General features: G+C 39.6%; 1 protein-coding gene across 2 annotated transcripts in view; it reads right to left on the reverse strand.

The window, feature by feature from the left end:
* Window positions 1–1040: 1040 nt before the first annotated feature.
* GRXCR2 (glutaredoxin and cysteine rich domain containing 2) overlaps window positions 1041–22602 on the reverse strand; it is a 53532-nt gene continuing 31970 nt past the window's right edge. Inside the window, exons 2-4 of one of the 2 annotated variants that reach the window (XM_049102388.1) lie at window positions 13475–13727; window positions 7258–7485; window positions 1041–1549 (exon numbers count right to left, since the gene is read on the reverse strand). In XM_049102388.1, coding sequence (XP_048958345.1) covers window positions 1367–1549; window positions 7258–7485; window positions 13475–13727 — 664 coding nt within the window. In that variant the 3' untranslated portion in view covers window positions 1041–1366. Of the gene's footprint in view, window positions 1550–7257; window positions 7486–13474; window positions 16615–22602 lie in introns of those variants that run through there. The other variant, XM_025448153.3, reaches the window with a different exon arrangement.

A 22602-nucleotide genomic window follows, 5' to 3' on the forward strand; every position in this document is an offset into this window, starting at 1 on the left:
AAGTGAATAAAATCTTAAAAGGAAAACACACAAACATAATCCAAGTGAGGAAATAGTTAAGTACAGAAACAAAGAAAGTTGGTGAGCAATAGTTCTATTTTTCTGGCTCAGAGAGAAAAGGCAAAATGTATTATGGCTTCAAAAATTATTTTAATCTTTTTATAAGTGTTTATATTTCCTGAAAAGCATTCCACCATTGGATTCTTTTAACTGGTGAATATTAGAGGGTAACCAAAATTTTTGAAAAAAATTAAGCTATGAAAATAAAAATTATCGTAGAAAAGCCATGTGTCTCTATAGATAACAGATTTTACAGTGTTATTCTCAAGGGGTAAGGGGAGTGGCTTTAGAGCTACAAAAGGTCATTAACAAAACTATTTTTCTAATTTTATAATCAACTTTAAGAGGAAAGAATTACCTTCAGCATGTGTATTCACAGATAGTAGAAAGATAATTCTTAAAAATCTGCCCAGGTTACTTTTTCTTTGAGAGGTTTCTAGCAGAGAACTATAAAATACCCAGTCTTTTTTGAAGAGATTGTGGCTGTATCTTAGATTTAAAATACATTTATTTACTTGCTAATAATTCAAGAAGTCATATCACACACACATACTTAAGCACCAAATTTATAATAAATAGCTTTGACTTGGCTTGTAAATAACCTCAGTAGTTTAGAGGCACACAGAAATGTCTTATCTCATCTGGTCTTAAGAAGTAGCATTGCTCATTGCCTGCATGAATACTACCCTAGCACATCACACAGGAGAGACTCAGGACTTGGAAAGAAAAGCCTTCTCAGCTTGCCAATCTTCAGCATGAAGCACGTACATGTTATTTTGTTTTCAGTGGCCTGCTAATACATTCGGCACTGGACATCCCTGTCCTCTTCTGGTTAATTAAAAATTCAATCTGACTGATAATGATTTCAAATACATTACAAGCAACAGGAATTCAGTTCATCAGAAACCTGCCTTTTTTATTCCTTCCTCACTGCATAATTTTGCAAAATAACTCCCAACCAGAAAACGACTTCAACCTGCTGCCTGAAATGGACATTTATTTGCTCACTAGTGCAAGGGAAAAAACTGAGCTAAGTCAAATAATATGCACACACACGTTCCTGGAAGGATAATTTTAGAACCCATTTCAAAGCAGACTCTAATTCGAAAATGCCTCTGCCACTTAGGACCACACGGAGATGCTACTAGCCTTACGAAATGTCATCAAGTGATTGAGTTTTGCCAGTGGTGGAAGTGGTCACAGCCACCGTGGCTTCCTTGCTGGGAGAAGGAAGAGAAGGAGGGGGCAGTTTATTAGAAATCACTTCAGGAAGGAGGCGATAACAGCGGACATACAAAGCCACGGGCTATTGATTGCAAATCTGGCAAGGCTGCAGGCCATTCTCATTGCAGGCAGGGCACCGCAGGGCCCGATAGGACTCCTTAAATCTGTTGGCCAGCATGGAGAACTTGCTGCCGTGGCACAGGGAGCAGGTGGCGCTGCCCGACCCTCGGCAGCGAAAACAGTTGTCCTCGGGAAGCTCCCCTTCCTGCAAGAGACAGGTCAGGGTTTAGTTACAGCAGTTCAAGACCTTTCTTCCAAAGCAGGTTGAAATAGCACTGGGCTGCCAAGAAGGCAGAGGCAAAATGAGAGAATGGGAGGACAAAATGCTTCCTACAACTGGCAAAGGGGGAACAGGCCAGAGGCACAGAAAACTCACTTTAATTTTATCAGATAGGATTTCCCTGATGGAATCTCTGAGACCACATCACCCCCCCCCCTTTGCACTCTGTACCTCCTCGTTCCTCATCGCCCTTGTCACCATGTGACATGTTATTTCTGTATGTTCCATCAGGACAAGGACTTACTTTCCCTCACTGCCAAATGCTAATAGTGAACATTTGTGGCATGCTAAGTAGGTGCCAGGAGCTGTTCTAAGAGTTTGCTTTACATCCATCTAATCCACACAACATCCCAGTGAGATAGGGTGAGTATTATCATCCTTGTGGCAGATGAGAAAATGAGAGACTGAGAAGTTGCCAATGGTCACACAGCCTGGAAGAGAGGAGGCAGGTTTTGATCCCAGGCAACCGAGCCCAGAGTTCATGCTCCACACGACTATGTACACAGCCCCTCACTGTAGCTGTCCAACAGCAGGCATTCAAGAAATATTGTTTTTATGTGACCAAAGACTGAGTAGATGGACAATTCAACTCAACAACAATCCTCTGAAGCTTAGCTCTGAATTCTTGCAGCACTTCATCTTTATTTTCTTTAAGAACTGTGATATGGCCTAAGACAGCAATCGTGCACCGTGGACAGTTCCCCTGGCCTCTCTAAACCTTTTTCTTCACCTGCAAAATGGGACTCGTAATGCTCACCACTCAGAGTAGCTAGAATATTAAATGAGAGAGTATGTAAAAGGACCACAATATATTATCTGGCATATTATAGGTTCTCCATAAAAGTTAGTTCACTTCTAAGCCTTGCTATTAAGTCTGGACTTACTAGTCCTCAACTCCCATCCTGCAGATAATGCCCCTTGTCTACTGACATGCTCCTTCCCTAAGGACATCCATCCCAAGGAAACTGGTAAACTTTGCACTCTGTGAACTTCCCAAGAAATAAGGGGTAGTACTAAATCAATAACAGGTAGATCCAGTACCAAGTCCTCTCTATTTTACCTGCTAAACATCTCTCAAATCCATCCAGTTTTCTCCACCCACAACCACAATCCTAGTCCAGATACCCACCAATTCTGGCACAGATTCACGGTGGAGCCCTGCCTCAGATCCTGTGGGCTCCTCTCTCCAACCCACCCAACTCCTATTTGTTTTCAGATGTTGGCTTAGCAGTACCTACACCTCTAGACCGGAGTCCTGATCCACCTGTACTGCCCCAAGCATGGCACATCTCATATCTACTGAAGGTTTCTGCTGACCACACAGCAAGTTCTCTGTGCTAGTCTGTCACCACCACTTCCAAGACTTAAAGTATGGTGACTGGCACAATATTTGTTGTTCACATGTTTATTGGACAAAGAAACAAAATAATGCTATCTGGAGAACCCTCCCAATTCTTAAATTCTAGGAACTAACAAGAGAGCTGGAGTTCCCTGGGTAGCTCCACCCAGCTAACACAGCTTTCTTTTATAACTTAAGAATAAAAATAATCTTGGAAAGGGAGGCGTACATTCTGAAAATAGTTCCATTGTGCTAGAAAGTGCCTAAGAAGGTATTAAATTTTATTTATTCTAGATTTAGGAAACTGAAGTGATTATCCAACTGACAAAAACCTAAATGATGTCTATATCTTCTTTTCTTAATATTTTATCGGTTGCTGCCATATTTTATTCTATTTTTAAAAAGATTTCATGTATTTATTTGACAGAGAGAGAGAGAAAGCACAAGCAGGGGGAGCAGCAGGCAGAAAGAGAGGGAGAAATAGATTCCCTACTGAACAGGGATCCTGACGACCCTGGGATCGTGACCTGAGCTGAAGGCTGATGCTTAACCGACTGAGCCACCCAGGCGCCCTGACTACTGCTATGCTTTAATATATTAACAATGGAGAAACTTGTTTTTCTTCTCTTAAAGTCTTTAAAATAAATGTATTTGCCAAAATATTCTTTAAGCAAATTATCACGGTCCATTTTGCTGCCAAATCCACGTTTTTGTTTTGTACTGGGTCCTAGTGAGATTTTAATGTTGTCAAACAAAGTATAGTAAAATCCTACCATAGTGCCATACATGTTAGCCAAAAATTAATTTGCATAGAATGCCAGGTTCAGGTATTAAAAGATTAATAAAATGACCTGGTGAGTGTGCTGCAGAGAACAAAAATAAATCATTGATCAAATTTTCTCTAATGCCACATGGTAATACAATGCAGTATTAGGTGCTTCACTGGAGTTTGCACTCTTACCCTAGGTTACCAACCTCCTTCCAACTACTGCCCTCAGCACACTCACTGAATCATTTAGTGATTCATTAAATCAAGTGTTACTGAGCCTCTACTCTGTACAAGGCATGCGGGATATAAGCTTCTGTCTTCCATTCTCAACATTTTTAAATTATTCTCAGAAAATATTCGGTAAGAAGACTTAGAACATAGTTGTATTGCACAACTTAAGTTCTAGAACCAACAGACCACCTTACCAAACCACCTCTTACTGGCTCCATGAGCAAGGAAAAGGGCCTCAGCTTTCATTGTAGATTCAAAAGCTTGGGTGGCCCTAAAGTAGCCAACAAGCACCAATCTGGAGGTTTCTCAGTAGATGGGTTAAGATTATAAGATTGGTAGTCAGGTGGACCTGGGTTTGACTGCCAATTCTGATGACGTGTGGCAAGTTACTTGATTTCTCTGTGCCTTGGTTCCCCTAGCTACAGAAGAAGACTGCTAACAATTACCTCCCTCAGAAAGTCCTCATGAGAAAGAAAGAGACTAATGCATGGAAAGCAGTGGGCATGGTGCTCAGCTATCATGGGCTCTCAATAAATGGCAGTTATTATTATTATTACTACTACTACTACTACTACCATTACTATTATTTCAAAGGCAAGATCACATAAAGCATAAAGAAGCCCAGATGAGTTACAGTCTTGGATCCAGCAAACATATGGCCAGATTTTTCCCCTTCTGTATTTCACTGTGGCTCAATTCAATTATTCCTCTCCTTTTCTTTTATAGTTAATACAGAGGGTTGGCATGGCCTGGCTTTTAGCCTTGACCTGCTCTTTCATCAAGGTTCCCACTGTTTCCCTGTTCCATCTAACACAGCAAAGAGTCTCCTGGTCAGAAGGGGCTCCTTGATGTTCTTTGACCTTCTTTTTTAGAATAAAATCTGTCTGGGCATTTATTGCACAAGGGATTTGGCAAACAAATAGCAATTTAAAACAGTTTAAAAGACAGGCAAGTGAAGTATAACCTTTCATGACAACTTTCGGCTGCATACCTCTGTCCTAGTTTATGGTCTTACAGCGAAAAAACATGGATCTCTCCAAATTGAATTTAAAGATAATTGTCATGTCAGGCCTGTTGCTGCTTTTTTACTCAGGCCTGCAGCGTGACCTGCATTTTATCATTTCTGGCTCACTTCTGCAAATATATGCTCCTGCAAATTACAAAATAGGATGGAAAAGAATAGAATTAATGAATTTTAAAGTGGGAAAGTAACGTTTTGGATCACAACGTTTATAGTCTGCCTGCTGCTCTGCTAGGTTCTGAGCCATGCCACATAAAAGGCAAGAGAAGGCTGAGGCATGATACTGCTACCAGATGTTTCTCTGGTCCCAAATTCCAATACTATTTCCATGAACATTTAACTAACATTTACTGCACACCTACTCTGTGCTAGGCTCTATTTTTATTTTTATTTCTCATTTTTTTTGACATGAGAACTACTTTGCTATGCTCAACATAAATACGGCCCCTGGACTCATGGAGACAAAATCTAGTGAGTTACAGTAAACATTAACCAAAGATTTACACAGGGAAATATAAGATCACAACTAAGGAGGGATGTAAGCTGCTCTGAGGTGTCCATCCTAGGGTATTTTATCTTCATAGAAGTGAGGGGAGGCCCCTCTGAGCAAGTGATGCTTCCACTGAGATTTCAGGTGCTAAGAGCAAAGCAGAGGGGAATCTGGAGAATATTCTAGGCACAAGAGAGTTGCTTCTGGTAGGAAAGGGCAAAGAACATATATGCGTGGTAGCTAGATTGGCAGTGTGTCTAGGACAGTGAATGAGGAGAGATGTGTAAGAGGAGGCTAAAGAGGCTAACAGTGCCCAGGCTATATACTGTTTTATTCCAAGCAGTCAGAGGTCACTGAAAGTTTGGGGTGGGGAAAAGAGTGAAGAAGGGGTGACATGATCATACTTGCATTTCAAAAGTATCTTATCAACCTGAAATCAGTTTGGAGAGAGATAAGAGTCTTTGTGAGCAGAACTTTAATAAGAGTCTTTTGCCAGAGTCTGGTCATGACTTTCCTATTCCTGTCCTCTAAACCCTACCGGGGTCAGGACGTCACTCACGTACAAGAATGCCCTTGGCCCATTTTGTCACACCGATCCATGGGAGATGAGAGTGAGTCCCATAGAAAGCTTCAACTCCCAAAAGATGGAAACTGAAGAGAGAGAAAATTCATTTCTCCTGCTATCCAAGCTTTTACCCTCTTAGCTTAAATCCATCAAAGTTGCTTTTCCCACCGCCAATCCCAAACTGCGAACTAATGACTATCATCACTCTACCCCTTCATCTAAGCATGTCCAGGCAATGGTTTCCAAGGTGAGGAGTGCACACCTCTGAGAGGTGTCGGAAGAAAATCATTCTACTATTTCTACTTACTTTTTATCTTTAAAAGGCAAGAAATTAAGCTTCAAGATATTTTCAAAAGAAACTGTTATGCTCATTTTTAATAAATTAATTGACACTGGCCCCTTCACTAGGTCAGGCAGTCACCAAACAAATACGGGACCCAAGGGACCCTGCTTCCCTGAAGTAGTATGATGTAAAGTGACCCCACTGCACATCAAGTGACAGTGGTGTCCCAGCTCATTCATTCACTTTGAGCACCTTGCAACATATGGAAGTTCACTTGTCTTTGGTCTAGTGGATTTGCAGATAACACTTAGTTTTGGGCAGCCCCGGTGGTGCAGTGGTTTAGCGCCGCCTGCAGCCCAGGGTGTGATCCTGGAGACCCTGGACAGTCCCACATCAGGCTCCCTGCATGGAGCCTACTTCTCCCTCTGCCTGTGTCTCTGCCTCTGTGTGTGTGTGTGTGTGTGTGTGTGTCTATGAATAAACAGATAACAATTAGTTTTAACTAAACTAAGTCTCTACAAAATCTAGACACATGGCTCAATAAGATTCTTTAAGGAAACTGGATTGAGGGTAACACCAATAATAGAAGCACAAGCAAACCCATAAGAAAAAAGAATAGAGCTGATTTTTTTCCATGTCCAGAATAAGCTGTTATGTGCCACAATGCAGAATGAAAATAATAAATACCTAATCAGATCTCAAAAGAAGTCACTGAAAAAAATAAAATTATGCATATTTGAAATACAGACATAACCATTATTGCTAATAACATACCATTAAAATATAATAAATTTAAAATTCCCTAATGTCTTCAACAGTTAGACATCTCAAGTATTTATATTCAAGTTTTCACTTAAGTGTGCACAATCAAAACCATTTGAAAACCACTGCTGTAGGTCCAGCTCCAAGTAAGACAGTGAACCATTCTGACACACCTGTGGGTACTGGTTATGGGGGAATGTGCCTCCTGCGTCTGGCAAATGCTCATCGTTCTGGTCACTGTCTCCGTAGATTTCTTCTTTGCTCATCAGAGACTCCTCCTCAGCCTCCTCTTCCTTCTGGAGAATTTTCCTCATGAAGTCTCTCTTGTCCATGGGGGTTCGAATGATTTTCAAGTTATTCGTGTAGATGATGATCTTTCCAAAATCTATAATAGGTGGGGACTAGAGAAATGGAGAATGAGCAATCACCAAATATAGGGCTGCAGGACCTGTTCAACATGCCAGGAAAGAGTCTGAGAGAAAGAGCTTGTAACTGTCTGGCATTTAGGATTCCAACAAACCCCAAAGTTACAGTTCACTCCCTGGTTCATTCGCTCTCTCTAAAAACACTGAAAACTAGCTTCCTTTGCCCTGTTGATGATAACCAACCAACACTGAACCAATCATATAACTGCAATGTAAGACTCTGCAGGACAGAAGCCATAGTTTCTATTCCTCTAAACCACAGTACATGATGCACAGCTGGGCGCAGTGAGTGTCTCGTAAATACAGAAGAATGCTTAAAAAATTAAATAGCTCTCCAAACTTTTATGCATAAATAATAATAGTAGATAATATTTATAGAACTATTATTATCATTATTTTATTATAGTGGATAGTGTTTATTTTGTGTCACACATCATGTTAAGCATTTTAGAAACATTACCTCACTTTCCCTTCAACATCCCTCGAGGTGGGTGCTATGCTATGATTTCTATATTTTACAGATAAGGAGGCTAAGTCACAGTGGGGTTAAGAGTCTCCCAAGGTTACCAGTGGTCAGGGTCTGTGGCAGGGATTCAAATCCCAGTCTGCCTAACTCTAAAGTCCATATCTTAATACCTACACTGTACTATTCACAAGCATTTCCCCCAAAAAACCCTGTAATATCATTATGTATATAATGATCATATACATATATATTTATGTATATATAAAATGTGTAGTGATCTTATATATATGCAATGATCTTACATATGTAATGTTTTTATTGTTTGTACAATATATAAATCTTTTTATGCCAATAAATATACTTCTGGAGCATCATTACTAATAGCTTATATTCCTTTGTGTGGGTTTACCATGTATTTCTTGGTGATTTCCTGAGGAATAATTTAGGCAATACTACAATGCAGCAGAGCAGCATGGGGGAATAAATGTTTAGGGATTTCCTAAGAACACAGATTTCCTCGCAGAGATACAACAGCTTGGTGACAAATAACACCAACCTTAATTCTACCGTTTACCAACTGTGAGATATAGGCAAGTCATTTGGCCTCTTAGAATCCCCAGGTTGCTCATCCACAGATGGGGTGACATCTAACTGGTGGGCATCACCACAAAGTCATTACTAAAACAGGAATACCTGGGGGGCCTGAGTGGCTCAGTCAGTTAAGCATCTGCTTCTTGATTTCAGCTCAGGTCATGATCTCAGGGTTGTGAGATCAAGCCCCAAGTTGGGCCCTGTGTTCAGCCTGGAGCCTGCTCAAGATTCTCTTTCCCCTCTCCTTCTGCCCCTCCTCTCCTTCACTCACCTATGCTCTTGCTCTCTCTCTCTCAACACAAAACAAAGCAAAACAAAACATAGGAATACTTGGATACTGGGTGGTAAGCAGGTGCCGTCCTGAGACTCCTGAGTGCCCTCTTTTTAACCATGACTCCCTTCAGGAGCCTCCAACATCCCCAAACCTAGTAACATACCAGCTAATGATTAGGATCCCAGGTTTCAGGACTCTGCCCCAATACTCTGCTTTTCTGTGCTGACTAGGCAATGCTCTCATGGTCAGAGATTTTGATGCTCATCCCCGAGGCCAATTATACCAATTTCTAGGGATGGGGGTGCAAAGCAGAATATATAAAACAGGACTTTCAGAAGTGAAAGATAGTATGCAGAGATGGCCTTGTCGCTGGTATTAAAAACTGTTCATTAGTAATGCATGCACAATCATGCTACACAGCTACATACTCCGGCATGAAATATTCCACTCTGCATTTATAGAAGTGTAGAAACCAAATCCGTCGGGATGCCACAATCAAGCAGTCTCCTGTTTACAGCCTTAATGGATTCGGTCACACCCTGGCTTAAATGGGACTTCAGTACTGGGATCCCCTTCCTTGAAACACAGAGTTTTCTATCATTATTTATGAAGCTACCAGCTTCCTACTTGGCCCTGCTTTCTCTCTCTCTCTCTCTCTTTCTCTCTCTGTCTCCAAGGGATCATATGGCAGCTTCCATTTCCTACTGTTTGATGTGCACTGGGTTCCTGTTTCACACTCTGGACTATCGGTTTCTGAACATCAGAAGATAAAGATGGTGGTACTTTTAGAAGGTTCCATTTCCACTTCCACTAATAGCCAAGGAGGTTTAGTTACTAGGGAACTTTTTTTTTTTTTTCACATATAGAACTGGCTTTTTCAAGGTGAAACTCTTAAGCTACTGGAAAAAAAAAAAAAAAAAAAAGCCTGTGGTCATGTAGTCCAACCTCCTGCTTCTACCCTGGTTTATATCTGAGACACCCAGGATAGTAAATTTATTTTTAATGTACTCGAAAGAAGGAGGGTCCCAAATCACCTGTAAGGTGTGTTTATGTTTCAGTCACCTCGACCGCCAAGTTCTTCCTTGCATCTAAGGAAACCTCCAGGTGTAACCAAAGTTCCCGTTATCTGGTGAGACCCAACTGCCCGTGAGGAACACCCACTCTTATATTACAGAGGGCCAGGATGAAGCCAGGAATTTTTGCGTTTCCTTCCATGGTGCCCAGAATGGCAACTTAGATGACTGAGCTTCATAAATGCTCTGACGCCAGTGGCCACACACCTGGAGACGGCAATACAAGCACCATGAGCCCTTTCCACTTAAGATGCAGAGACACCTTCCTGAGTCCTAGAAATGCAATGGGTTGGAGGCAGGCAGGTCTGAGGTCAATTTTTCTTTTTTCTTTTTTTTTTTTTTTTTTGAGGTCAATTTTTCTGTACAAGATTTGCAAGTTACCAAACTCCATGCACTGTTTTTCCAAAATGTAAAATCTTTCTCAAAGAAATACAGTGAAGATGAAATGGCATATGTACAAAGTACATGTTCAGTAAATGCTATGTCCCTTCCTTCCCTTTCATTTTTTTAAATAAATCTTATAAACTTCAAATGGTTTCAATTCTGTAAAATACTTATTTGTTTATAACCACTTTCTCTATCATGTAAAGTTTTTTTTTTTTAAAGACTCCATATTTCTTTGATAAGAACCTGGTCATTATCACAATGATAGGGAATATTTGCTAAGCACATCCAATGTTCCAGGCACAATGCTAAGTATTTCTCATGTATAATCTTTTTTAATCACCACAATAATCTTCCTAAGTACTTTTATTAATCCCATTTCGTAATAAAACAGGCAAGATTAAGTGGTCTGCTCCAGCTCCCACAGTAAGTAGGTAGAGTGGACAGCAAGCCCAGATTTAACGGATATCAGAGCACCTGATTTTTTTTTCATGATTATTTCTTACTGGGAAAAGTGATAGAATATGAAGTGCATAAAATTGACCACTTTGGGGCGCCTGGGTGGCTCAGATGGTTAAGCATCTGTCTTCAGTTCAGGTCATGATCACGGGGTCCTGGGATCGAGACCCGCATCAGGCTCCCTGCTCAACGGGGAAGCCTGCTTCTCCCTCTCTCTCTGCTCTCCACTCTGCTTGTGTGCTCTCACTATCTCTCTCTCTCTCAAACAAATTACATCTTTTAAAAAAATTTTTTTACCACTTTAACCATTTCTAAGTGTACATGTCAGTGGCATCAGTACGCTCACACTGTTGTGTAGCCATTATCACTACCCATCCCCAGAACTTCTTCATCTTCTAAGAGTGAAACTGTATCCCCATTGAACTCCTACCTCTCCTCTCCCCCAGCCCCTGGCAACCACCGCTATACTTTCTGTCTCTGTAAATCTGACTACTCTAGGCACTTCACAGAGGTGGAACCATGGAATTCTCTTTTTACAAATGGCTCATTTCACTTTGCGTGTCTTCAAGTCTCACCCACGTTGTAGCCAGTGTCAGAATAGCCTTCCTTCTCAAGGCTGAGTAATGTCTGACTGTGTGTATACACCACATTGTATCTGTCCATTCATCTACTGGTGGACATCTGGGTTGCTCCCACTTGTGAGCAACTATGGATAAAGCTGCTATGAACATTGGTGGACAGATACCTGTTCAAATTCAGAATCTTTACTTATAATTATTGTGCTTAACTGCTACCCAGTGTTGCTTCACAGCCAATATTTACCAGGATCTATTTTACAGTTGGATTCGCTATTGAAAAATCATGGCTTTCCAGCTTGTCTTTTCTTATTTTTCATAAATACCACACTGATGACCTGTTTCAGTGGGTGGAGCTACAGGTCTCCATCCTGACCCCTCTCTTACCCAGAAGCTGGCTAAGATGGGGAGGTAAATTGGATCAGGCAACAAAAGAAACAAGGATAAATGGATCAAGAAGGAATCAAACTCTGAATATGGTCTCCAGAGCACTGTGTTTAAACCAATGGTGTGGTGCTGCTATGAAGACTCAATCATCTGGTTTTATAAGTCCTTATCAAATTATACATTAATGTAAGTGTCAAGTTTGACACATGACTTGTGAAGGTCAAGCAGTCCAATATTATCTACCAGGCCTTGTACAAGGTCTGCATAAACTACAACTTTGTAAAGTCTCAACCTACAAATAAGATTCAGTTTCAAAGAGATACTGTAAGTACAAGTCATAGCCAAGAACCTAGGATATAGTAGGCATCAGTAAATGGCAACTATTACTGTTAACATCATGATTATTTATGGTGAGAATAGAACAAATAGGAATAAAAAAGAATACTTTTAGAGAATAAAAAGGAACATTCCACATGCCCAAAAGCATGATGAATCAGAAAACCTGGGTTCTTATTCTGACTTTGCACCTAATGATCCTCTAATACTGGGTGGATCCCTTAACAACTTGGCACTCAGTTTTCCTCATCTGCAAAATGGGAATGACCATGTTTTGCCTTTCCCTCAAGGCTGTGATAAAGAACCACTGAGAAAGTCTGTGATACTGCTTTGTAATAATGCATGAGTCACTCCACTAACATGAGGGCTTATTCACTCCAGCCCCCTTTATTATAAAAAAGAAACCTGGTATTATCTTTGATAAATGTGGACTGCCCATAATTACACTTTTACCAATGCCAGAGAGGCCAATGCATTTGTCTGCCATAGATGAATTATCTGTTCCCTAAGGAAACTAACAATAAAAATGATTAGAGAGTAATTATCTGAATTTCACACTTTAAAGATGAGAGCATATCCTGGTGTACCATTCATTAATAACCTGGCACATTATATAATTGTATTTAAAGAAAAAAAGGCAATCATGGTCCCAATGGCAGGCATATACAATCTCTTTTTCATTTTTAGAAATCAGTGAATATTTTCCAAGTTCTTCTAGCTTAAAAGAAAATCATGTATGGGCTTTTGACTATCTATGGTACTGGGGAAGAGAATTGAAATTAACAGATAAAATACATGTTTCAATTGAACTATTAGCTCAAACTTTTTCCCCAAGTAACATTTCCTCTGGTTGACTTGCTTTTCACTATTTCTTCCCAGGGCTCCAATCACTCAGTGTTCATGCTAATGAACAATGGAAAGGCAAAATACATAAACAATAACAAAAAAACACATTTTTTAAAAAGCAGGCACAGAGACAGAGATAGGAAATGAAATAAGACACGGATAAGCCACAAGCTGAATGGTTGGCTGGAATGCAGCGAGCACCTTCAAACACTCAGCTCTTTCAGGAAACAAAACAACCGGTTGTCACATAATTTTCTAAAACGGCAGTCTGGCATGCTGAAAACCACTGCACCGCTGTTTAATTTACTTACCCAGATAACCTAGCCAATGACCCAATTACAGTTGACTATCCAGGATGGAACTGAATACTATACATGCTTATTGCACTTTCCAATAAGTAGTCAGCAAGCATGTTATTTTTGTTCCAGAAATATTATTCCAACAGCAGCTTCCCATTTGGTATACCCACAGCTTTGGCTGGTACCAGAGCATGAGCAAGATACAAATTCGAATGAGTTAGTGTTTTCCTATCTACATTTTAGTCCTTAGAGTTTATACACCACACAATACCAACCTTATGATCATTCGCCTTGTAGTCATTGAAGAAAGGCTGACTGCCCGTCAAAGTGTAGGCATTGCCCTCTCTAAACACGCTGATCCTTTGAGCAGTCAGCTTAGGGGAGTATGGCTGGGGTTTGGGGGCTTCCCCAGACCCATAAACACCATCCATTGGTTCAAGGGACTCTTGGAGAAAACTGTGAGGGTATTCCTCCTTTGGCGACTCTAATTCCTGCCCATCCTCAAAGACCTGCTTCAACACTCTGCCACTGTAGGAGGAAGAGATTTTAAAGCGTACTTTCCGTGGTTTGCCATCATTCTTCTGGTTCAGCTTCTTCTCAGGGTCCTCCATCAGTAGAAATTTCACTCTGTGGTTTCCAGGCTTCAGTGTGGCCAGTAAAATTTGGGGCTCTCAAGAAAAGGCATTTTATTTTCTCTCCTCTTGCATATAATTAATTCAAGTTGGTGCTGGGGTATGCTCAGTTTACAGCAACTGACACCCACACATTAAATATTGATAGACGTTCATGCAGAGGTAGGTGATCATGGGTTTATGGTGTGGACGGAGCACAGCATAAGACAAGATTGGGTATCCTTTGATTCCCAAGCTCCCCCCATAACTTCACCCTAACCCTGGCTCTTCCTAACCTGAGCAAGAGTAGATTTATTTAGGCTGAACAAGTATCAATCCAATAAGGATCAGTTATTCCATCAGCCAGCAAATGTCTTATTATCATTCTTACCAACAACTACGACCTAGTTGTAGATAAGAGCACTTAATAGGCACCACAGATTTTTGCCTGCATTGCCTTACTTTGTCCTCACAATAAGCCTATATTGGAAGTATAATTATCCCATGTTTTACAGAAGGGAAAGCGAGAATTGTTCCCCCATTTGTCTATTCTAGTACAGCTAGGTAAGAGACAGAATGGGGATCAGAACTCAGTTCTGACCCCCAAACCCACAGCCAGTCCACTAAGCCAAAAGTTTTCAAACTGTGTTTCATGGAGCCCTAGATAGGAGGAAACCACGGATCCTGGACTCCAGGCCTTCATCCCTGCATGAATCAGAGAGGCTACATTTCACATCTACTTTAAGTTAAGGTTTCATTTGGAAGCACAGCACCAAGCCCCGCTGCCTACTCTAGACAACATCCAGTAAATGGCTGACATTGTGCACTCGTCGCTGTGATGACTATCAGGGAAGCATGAGACATGGGGCTTGTGAATGACAGTCCTGCATCTAGTTCAGGAAACAGACTTAACACACATGAAATAAGAGCCTTCTGCTTGCTAAGCAAATTGTCCACTGCTGACTCCCAGAATATCTATTCTGGGAAGAGAATGGTCCCTAAGGGAACAAGGATGCAAGAAGACTTGTAAAGGAATGGGCCCTTGAGAGAAATCTTAAAGGGTGGGTTGGATTTGAGGAGCCGAAATGGTGGGGGTTGAGCCTTTCTCCTTGTTTGTGTTAATGATGCCATCACTTACTCAGTTGCCCAAACTCATTTGTATTCCTGCAGCCATTGCCATGGATTCTATCACGACTGCCATCTTTCATCTACCCCCACCACCTTGACCCTAGGTCAAGCCCTTATCACTTTGCTGTTTGAAATTACGACAATCTCCTAATGACCTCCACACCCATCCATTCTCCACATTGATGCCAGAGCCATGTTGTAAAAACCGTCTAAAGTCATCAGTCTCCTGTATAAAATGTCCTAACCTTTCTGTGCAGCAAGCAGAACTCCCCGGAACCTAACTGTACCTTCATTTCCACCCTCATGCTCTGTCACTCTTCTGGCTGCTGCCTGAATCAGTGTTCCAGGCTCACTAACAAGCTCACCGAGTTCTTAAAACCGTAGGTTTCTCTTATCCAACACTCTGTTTCCCCCACTCAAATGTCAAACTTTCGATCCTCCTTCAAGCTACATCTCAAATGTCATTGCTTCTGGGAAGTCTTCTCACTTGCCCCAATCAGAGGCCATGGAACCTTGCACCAACCACCATGAAGCACTTCTTGCTTTCTCTTACCATTCCTGTGTTTCCCTCCACTAAACTGGAAACCCCTTAGACTCAGAAACTGCCTTTACCATTTCTCTATCCCCAATGTTTATTAAAGGACCTGGTACATTAAAGAATTCCATTAATAACTGTTGAGTGAATGACTTCCAGGCAAGAAAAATCAAATAAATCAAACGTTTACAATAGGAATTGAGCATATTTAACAGAGAACAGGTAGGATCAGAAAGCAGTCAAGAAAAAATTTATATTTCCACTAAGGAGGAGTTTCACAATTATAAGGTCCTACATAATCAATGGAAGGAATAGGTTACACACATACACACACACACACACACACACACAGAAACATTTTAAAAGAAGATGTGCTCATAACAAGATCAGAATATACGTTCCTCTAGGTTTCCTAGGCTGCAGAGCTGGCCCTGATGTATCATGAATGCATTATAGGAGGCTGATATATGGTTTCCTCAGTCCTCAGGACAACCAGGTAGGGAGGGCCTCAGACTTCTAGAAGTCCACCCCTGACTACATTAGTCTCATTCATTTTATCCAGTGTACAGTATGAATATCATTATCCTATATTATTAGAGGAAAAAATTGATTTGAATCAAACAGCACCAAACTAGAAGTGGTTAGGAGTGTTCCACCTGTTCCACAGGTGTGCAGGGGAGAAACTTATACAGAGAAAAGGCGGAAGCAAATTCAGGAAATTACTGATTGGCTATGAGTGACTAGCTGCCCCCAGCATTTTCATTTCATACCCACTAGGCACATATGGGCTTAGATTTGGGTTATATAGGTCACATAGGCTACCACAACATTAAAGCCACATCAGTTTAACGACCTCCTTCTTTAATTAATTTAACAATTCTCCCATTTTGGTCATCCTCTTATACATGAGAGATTGACCAAACACCTATTAGTGTGATTCTCAGTCACCATCAAAACTAATTTGCTCTTGTCTCATCGTGAAACTTCCAGGAACAGACGTCAGATCCATGGAAGAACTGTCTTTGTGTTCCTCTCATTGTTCATCTTGTTTCTGTTTCTGCAGTGAGACCATCTGATGTACTGCTGATGGCTGCAAACATGCACTTAAGACCTTTTAGAGAACACAGCACACAAGGGGAGACTACAGTGGTAACTATTAGGAGGATAACACCAAGAGACTGAAATATATTCATTAGCCAGGGCATCCATGAACCACAGCAACTGGTATTAAAAAACTTTTAAAAATGTACCTGAAATGGCATCAACCTATTTTAGCCAAGCAGCATATTTATTAATTTCTTGTAGTTGCTACAATGTCAGAAATATTGATTCAGGTACAGCAGAAGTTATTTGCAATGGCACAGACCCCTCTTTGTTCAGCCACTAATTAATCTAAAGCAATTCTATTATCTAAATCCACCTTAAGCAGCAAAGCTGAGGGACTTCTACTATGCAGCTATGTGTGGCCTTATTTGGTAGATCCAGTGATAGTTGTCAGAATTAAGGGCACTGTCCTTCTGAGCATTAACAGAGAGAAAAAAAGCAAGTAGCAAAAAAGCAAAAAGAATAGACTTTTCCTGATGGATATGAAGATCTTGATCTGTGAACTTGAGAGACCTGTCCCCTTGAGATGCCATCTATTTCCAGGGAGTCCCCTCCCTCGTCAATTTTAATTTTAGATTTCTAGCTGATGTGCAATTCCAAGAATCTGAAGTCTTTTTTAACTGGGAGACGTGGACCTAAAAGTCAAGTTCCTGAAGTTTGACTAATGTATGGGTAGTGAGGAGGACCGGGTATGGTCTCTTCCAAGGAGGGTTCTAGTCTTTCTTCTTAGAGATTCCAAATCAGAAGGATGGGAGAAAATTGACTTTAATGTGGAGAGTTGTAGGGACTAGACTTCGAGATCCCCTTCAGTTTATAAGTATATAACAAAACCTCAAAGACAGTTAATAGGACTAAAATCTGATGTCTACAAGTTTGTGTATAATGTCCTATGAAATATAAATTTTTCCTCTACAGTCACCCTCATCTCTATCAAGGATAATCACAGTAAGACTAATTTGTTTGTAAAATATGTCTAGTCTTATTAGATTTGGCCTGATTATTTACACAAGTGCAGCAAGCACAGTGATCAACCATACAGCCTCTTTTTTTAAACCTTCTTTAACTGGACCTTTTCATAATGAATCTTAGTCTGGACTGTTAAAAGCCTCTTGAGGCTAAAAAAACCAAGCCAAGAACTCACCATTAGACTTCACCTGGAATACCTAGAGATTTGCATGAATTCTTTTTGAAGGTGTCCTGAGGGTTCCTAAGGGGCTGCTAGGAAGTGACCTCTCTTATGCCCACCTGGTAAGTATACAGGCAGCCACCCTTAAGCAAGGTATCAGGCTAGTTTTTCCAAGGGGCTTTTATTGGTTGCATGAACTCAACCTTAGTTCCTTCAAACTGTCTGGTCATATTTGATCATATACATGTTCTCAAACATGACATTCCAGTCAAAGATTTGGTAATATAACCAATGTTTGCAATTGTGTCCTGGTATAAGGAGAACAGATTCTATTAAATTTATGCAAATAACTATAATACCATGAGAATAGGAATACTCAATAGGTTTCTGAATTATGGAGGGATAAGATAGGAAGAAAAAGTAAATGTTTCATTTTCGTTTACAAAGGTATGCTTTACAAAATTACAGTCATAGATAGCTTAAGAGAAAAGAGTAAAAGCTTTCCTTAAATCTAGAAGAAAACAAAACTAAGGAACCAGCAATGTTGCAAAGAAACAGTTGTAAAAAAAATTAGAATCATCTTCATCAATTCATTCCATCCCATGAATGAACTGGGATTTATTAACTTCTGTTCTGCTTGAATCCCATTTTTCCATAAGTTCTAGGAATTCTTTTCCACCTTAGTTTTATAATCTTAAAGTTATAAGAAACTTACATTCTAGAGAAATTAGAGTCCTTTCCATGAATCTCTCTGAAGATGAAGCACCTTTGCAAAAGCATCAGAGTAAAATAATAATAGTCTATAAATGACAAAAGGACTTTTAACCAAATAGCCATGGTTATAGATCTGATGAGAGTTCATTTGATAAGGAAATGTAGTTATTTCTGTGGCATAGAATGATTTAGGTTAGTAGTTGGACAATGAGAATATTGACATTTCTAGCAACTTTAAACAATTTCTGAGATACGTATATTAGTAACATTCATACACAAAGCAATCCATTCCCATTTTAATCAGCTTGACCACACATAAAATTCCTTTTCCAAGATTCCCTTTCCACAGACCTTCTAAAACTCTTTTTATATTCATTTAGGTTTTGGCCTATGTTTTTCTGTTTCTCGCTCTGGAAGAACTGGTCTTTCTACTTTCCCTACCTACTTTTCATACATAGCCGTTTCCTTTTACCCTTATAAGTTCTAAGTGGTTTTAATGATATGTAATAATTAGGAATTCTTAAAACTTAGAATCCTTTATTCCTAGTGAAAAGTAAGAAACAAGCAATTCTGGATTGTCTGTCACTCTACCACTCTGCTCATCTGCAAATGTGTAAATCCTTTTCACAATTTCTAGAAGTATATGCTTCCTCATAGGCAAATTTTTGGTGTGGCACAAAACATGTTTACTAGAGACCCAAATATATTTAAAAGGAAGCCAAAAGTGGATAGACTATGTTCAGTAATTAACATTTCAGTCCTTCATCTTATTTTGGAATAATCTAGATATTCAATGAATAGCAATCATTTAATTTATCTCAGTATATCTTTAAGGTTTTAAGTTACCAAAAAGATTATGGTAACTATTTTTAAGTAGACATACCATAAAGCATAATTGTTGTTGAAAAGTTCAGATATAAACTTTTATTTAGATCTATTAATTTACTTGTTGTTTTTTTAAAAGACTTTTATTTATGCATGAGAGACATAGCAAGAGAGAGAAGCAGAGACACAGGCAGAGGGAGAAGCAGGCTCCATGCAGGGAGCCTGACATGAGACTCGATCCTGGGTCTCCAGGATCAGGCCCTGGACTGAAGGTGGCGCTAAACTGCTGAGCCACCGGGGCTGCCCAATTTACTTGTTCTTAACAATTATGTTTAGAGGGGCACCAGGGTGGCTCAGGGGTTGAGCATCTGCCTTCTGCTCAGGGCATGATCCTGGGGGTCCCGGGATTGAGTCCTGCATCAGGCTCCCTGCTTTTCCTTCTGCCTGTGTCTCTGCCTCTCTCTCTGTGTCTCTCATGAATAAATAAATAAAATCTTTTTAAAAAATTATGTTTAGATTACTCATGAAAATTTCATGAGACATTAAACAGCTGTCATTTTAAGTTATCTTTCTTGCTGACAAATTCTGTAACAGATAAGTTTATTTGAATTTTAGTAAACCTAGGTAGAATAAAAGATTATATTTGAGGGGTGCCTAAGTAGCTCAGTTGGTTAAATGTCTGCCTCTGGCTTAGATCATGATTCCGGGGTCCTGGGATCAAGCCCCTGTCAGGCTCCCTGATCACGGGGAGCCTGCTTCTCCTTCTGCCCCTCCTCCCAACTCCTGCTTGTGCTTTCTCTCTCAAATAAATAAATAAAATATCTTTTTAAAAAATATTATATTTGACACTGATAACTCTAAAGATATGTAAACCAACAAGCTTAAACTAGCTTTTATATACCAAAGACTATCCTACATCACATGAACTTGAAAAACATTTGTATTAGTTTCTATATTTCTGAGAGTCTACTTCATTAATATAAATGCTTATTTGTCTTTAAGCCAATTAAAAAGAGCTCTTTACAAATTAATTAGGCAATACTATCCAGAGGCAGAAAAATATCACACATCTGTAACATACATACATAAACTTACACAAACATACAGACAAATATAGAGATTTTACAGCTTTTGTTTTAAAGCATGAACCATAAGACAGATGTGATCATACAAAACTCACTAGTTTATAAAAGAAGAGTTGGATTCAAATTGTATATTTAGCAGATAGAATAAGTTAAGGTTACCTCTCAGGTGGCTAATAAATTCTATTATTATTTGTGGAGAAGATTTTTAAGATTTTTTTATTCACCTAATTTCCAAATTATTGTCTTTTCTTCCCTCCTTATCAGAATTACCTCCCTGTAGTTCACATTTCAAGAGAGGGCTCTCAGTTCCTAGAGGAGACAGATAGAACATTTACAACTCAAAGGTAAAGAAAAGGGGCACCTGGGTGGCTCAGTCAGTTGAGCATCTGCCTTAGGCTCAGGTTGTGGTCTTGGGGTCCTGGGATCAAGCCCCCAGTGGGGCTCCCTGCTCAGCTGGGAGCCTAATATTCCCTGTGGATACATAGTTTCATTTTAGCTTAGGGGAGAAGGTGTAAAAGAAGTTCCCAGCAGACTCTGAACATCGGAGTACAACACACGTTTCTCTCCATCCATACCAACCATATTTCTGGAGCCTATTACCTGACAGTTGCTAAGCCAAGTTCTCAGAACACAAAATGAGACAAATAAGAGCCAAAAGCTATCTCTGGGAGAAAAAGAATTGATAACCAATGTTTTTTTCCCTGCCAATCTAAATTTGGAAAGAAAGAACAATGTGAAATTTACCTCCCTCTCTCAACCAGGCACCAAAGAGAGAGACTTGGGAGAGTTGACTTTGGTTAGGATTCTTAAAATACAGATGAATTTATGTGAATGGCTGGAGAAAATTAAATCTTCGACCTTCTGCCATTTCTTTCCTCTGGTTGAAGTCAAACAACAGAAAATGTTTTATTGTAGAAAAATAATATTTTTCATAACATTTTAATATAAAAAAGAGTGACTTTACCTTAAATCAAACTTAGGGTAAAATCATTTACTCAGGATTTTGCCCATTTGCAGAAAATTTTGATTGGTTACTAAAGTAGAGATGACTTACATGATAAAACCAATCAATTTATAATTTTATAATGGGGCTCATTATCTTTAAAAGCTCTGAAGGAGACCTAACCAAATGATTAGACTTGGTGTCCCCACTGGTGGGACAGACTGATATTCTGTGCCTTCTAATGTGATACTTCATTTGCTGACTATGTGTTCTAAACAGGTCATTCTTGATGGAGAAAGGCACTATTTATTTTTTTAAGATTATTTATTTATTCATGAGAGACACAGTGAGAGAGGCAGAGACATAGGCAGAGGGAGAAGCAGGCTTCCAAAGGGGAGCCTGATGTGAGACTCGATCCCAGGACCACACGATCATGCCCTTGAGCTAAAGGCAGATGCTCAACCAATGAACCACTCAGGTACCCCTGAAAGGCACTATTTAATATTACACTAGGACAGAAGGCCAATGAGAATAAATAATCCTCCCACTGATGAGGTATAGTTAAAAGCTTAATGTTTATCTCATCCTGAATTTCAACCTAACTTTTTGTTTACAAGCTGCACAGAAAATCAAAGAATGGGCTAAGCTACCCCAAGAGATGACAATCAGATGCACAAAACCACTATGTGGGACATCCTACAGGACTACTAGTCTCACCACAAAATTAATATACTGGGAAAAAATGTTGGGATGAAGGGGTCATTCTGCATTTAAAGTGACATAACCAAATGTAATATATGAACCATGATTGTTCCTGAAGAGACTTGACTCTAGAGTTGATATCAGACGGAACTAGAGAATTATTGGCAGAATAATGACATGTGATAATGTGGGAAAATGTCCTTTTTGAAAGAGATACATGCTGAAATATTTTAGGTGAGGTGTCACAATGTCGGCAATCTAATATGAACAAGTTTGTCCCAATATGTATTTATATTTAAATATATGCATATATATGAAGTAAAAAATTGAAAAAGTGTTGACAATTCTTTGTGGTTGTTTATTGTACTACTCTAATGTTTTCCTGTTTGAGATACATAAAATAAAAATTATGACAAATAATCCTCTTACAAAAATATTCAAAAATATCTAGGTCTACTCCTACGCATTTGATTTAGACCCTGGGTATTCTGAATCTTTCTAGAGGTAGAATTTTTATCCTCTCCTGTCTGATGTCATTTACTGGACTTTATTTTTTGTGTACTCTGGGATTTGGGAGATTATATTAGATATGTGTCTTGATGAAAAAAATGTGTAATTATTGTAAATTGA

The sequence above is a fragment of the Canis lupus genome, chromosome 2 (assembly GCF_003254725.2).
Source record: "Canis lupus dingo isolate Sandy chromosome 2, ASM325472v2, whole genome shotgun sequence".
NCBI lineage: Eukaryota > Metazoa > Chordata > Mammalia > Carnivora > Canidae > Canis > Canis lupus.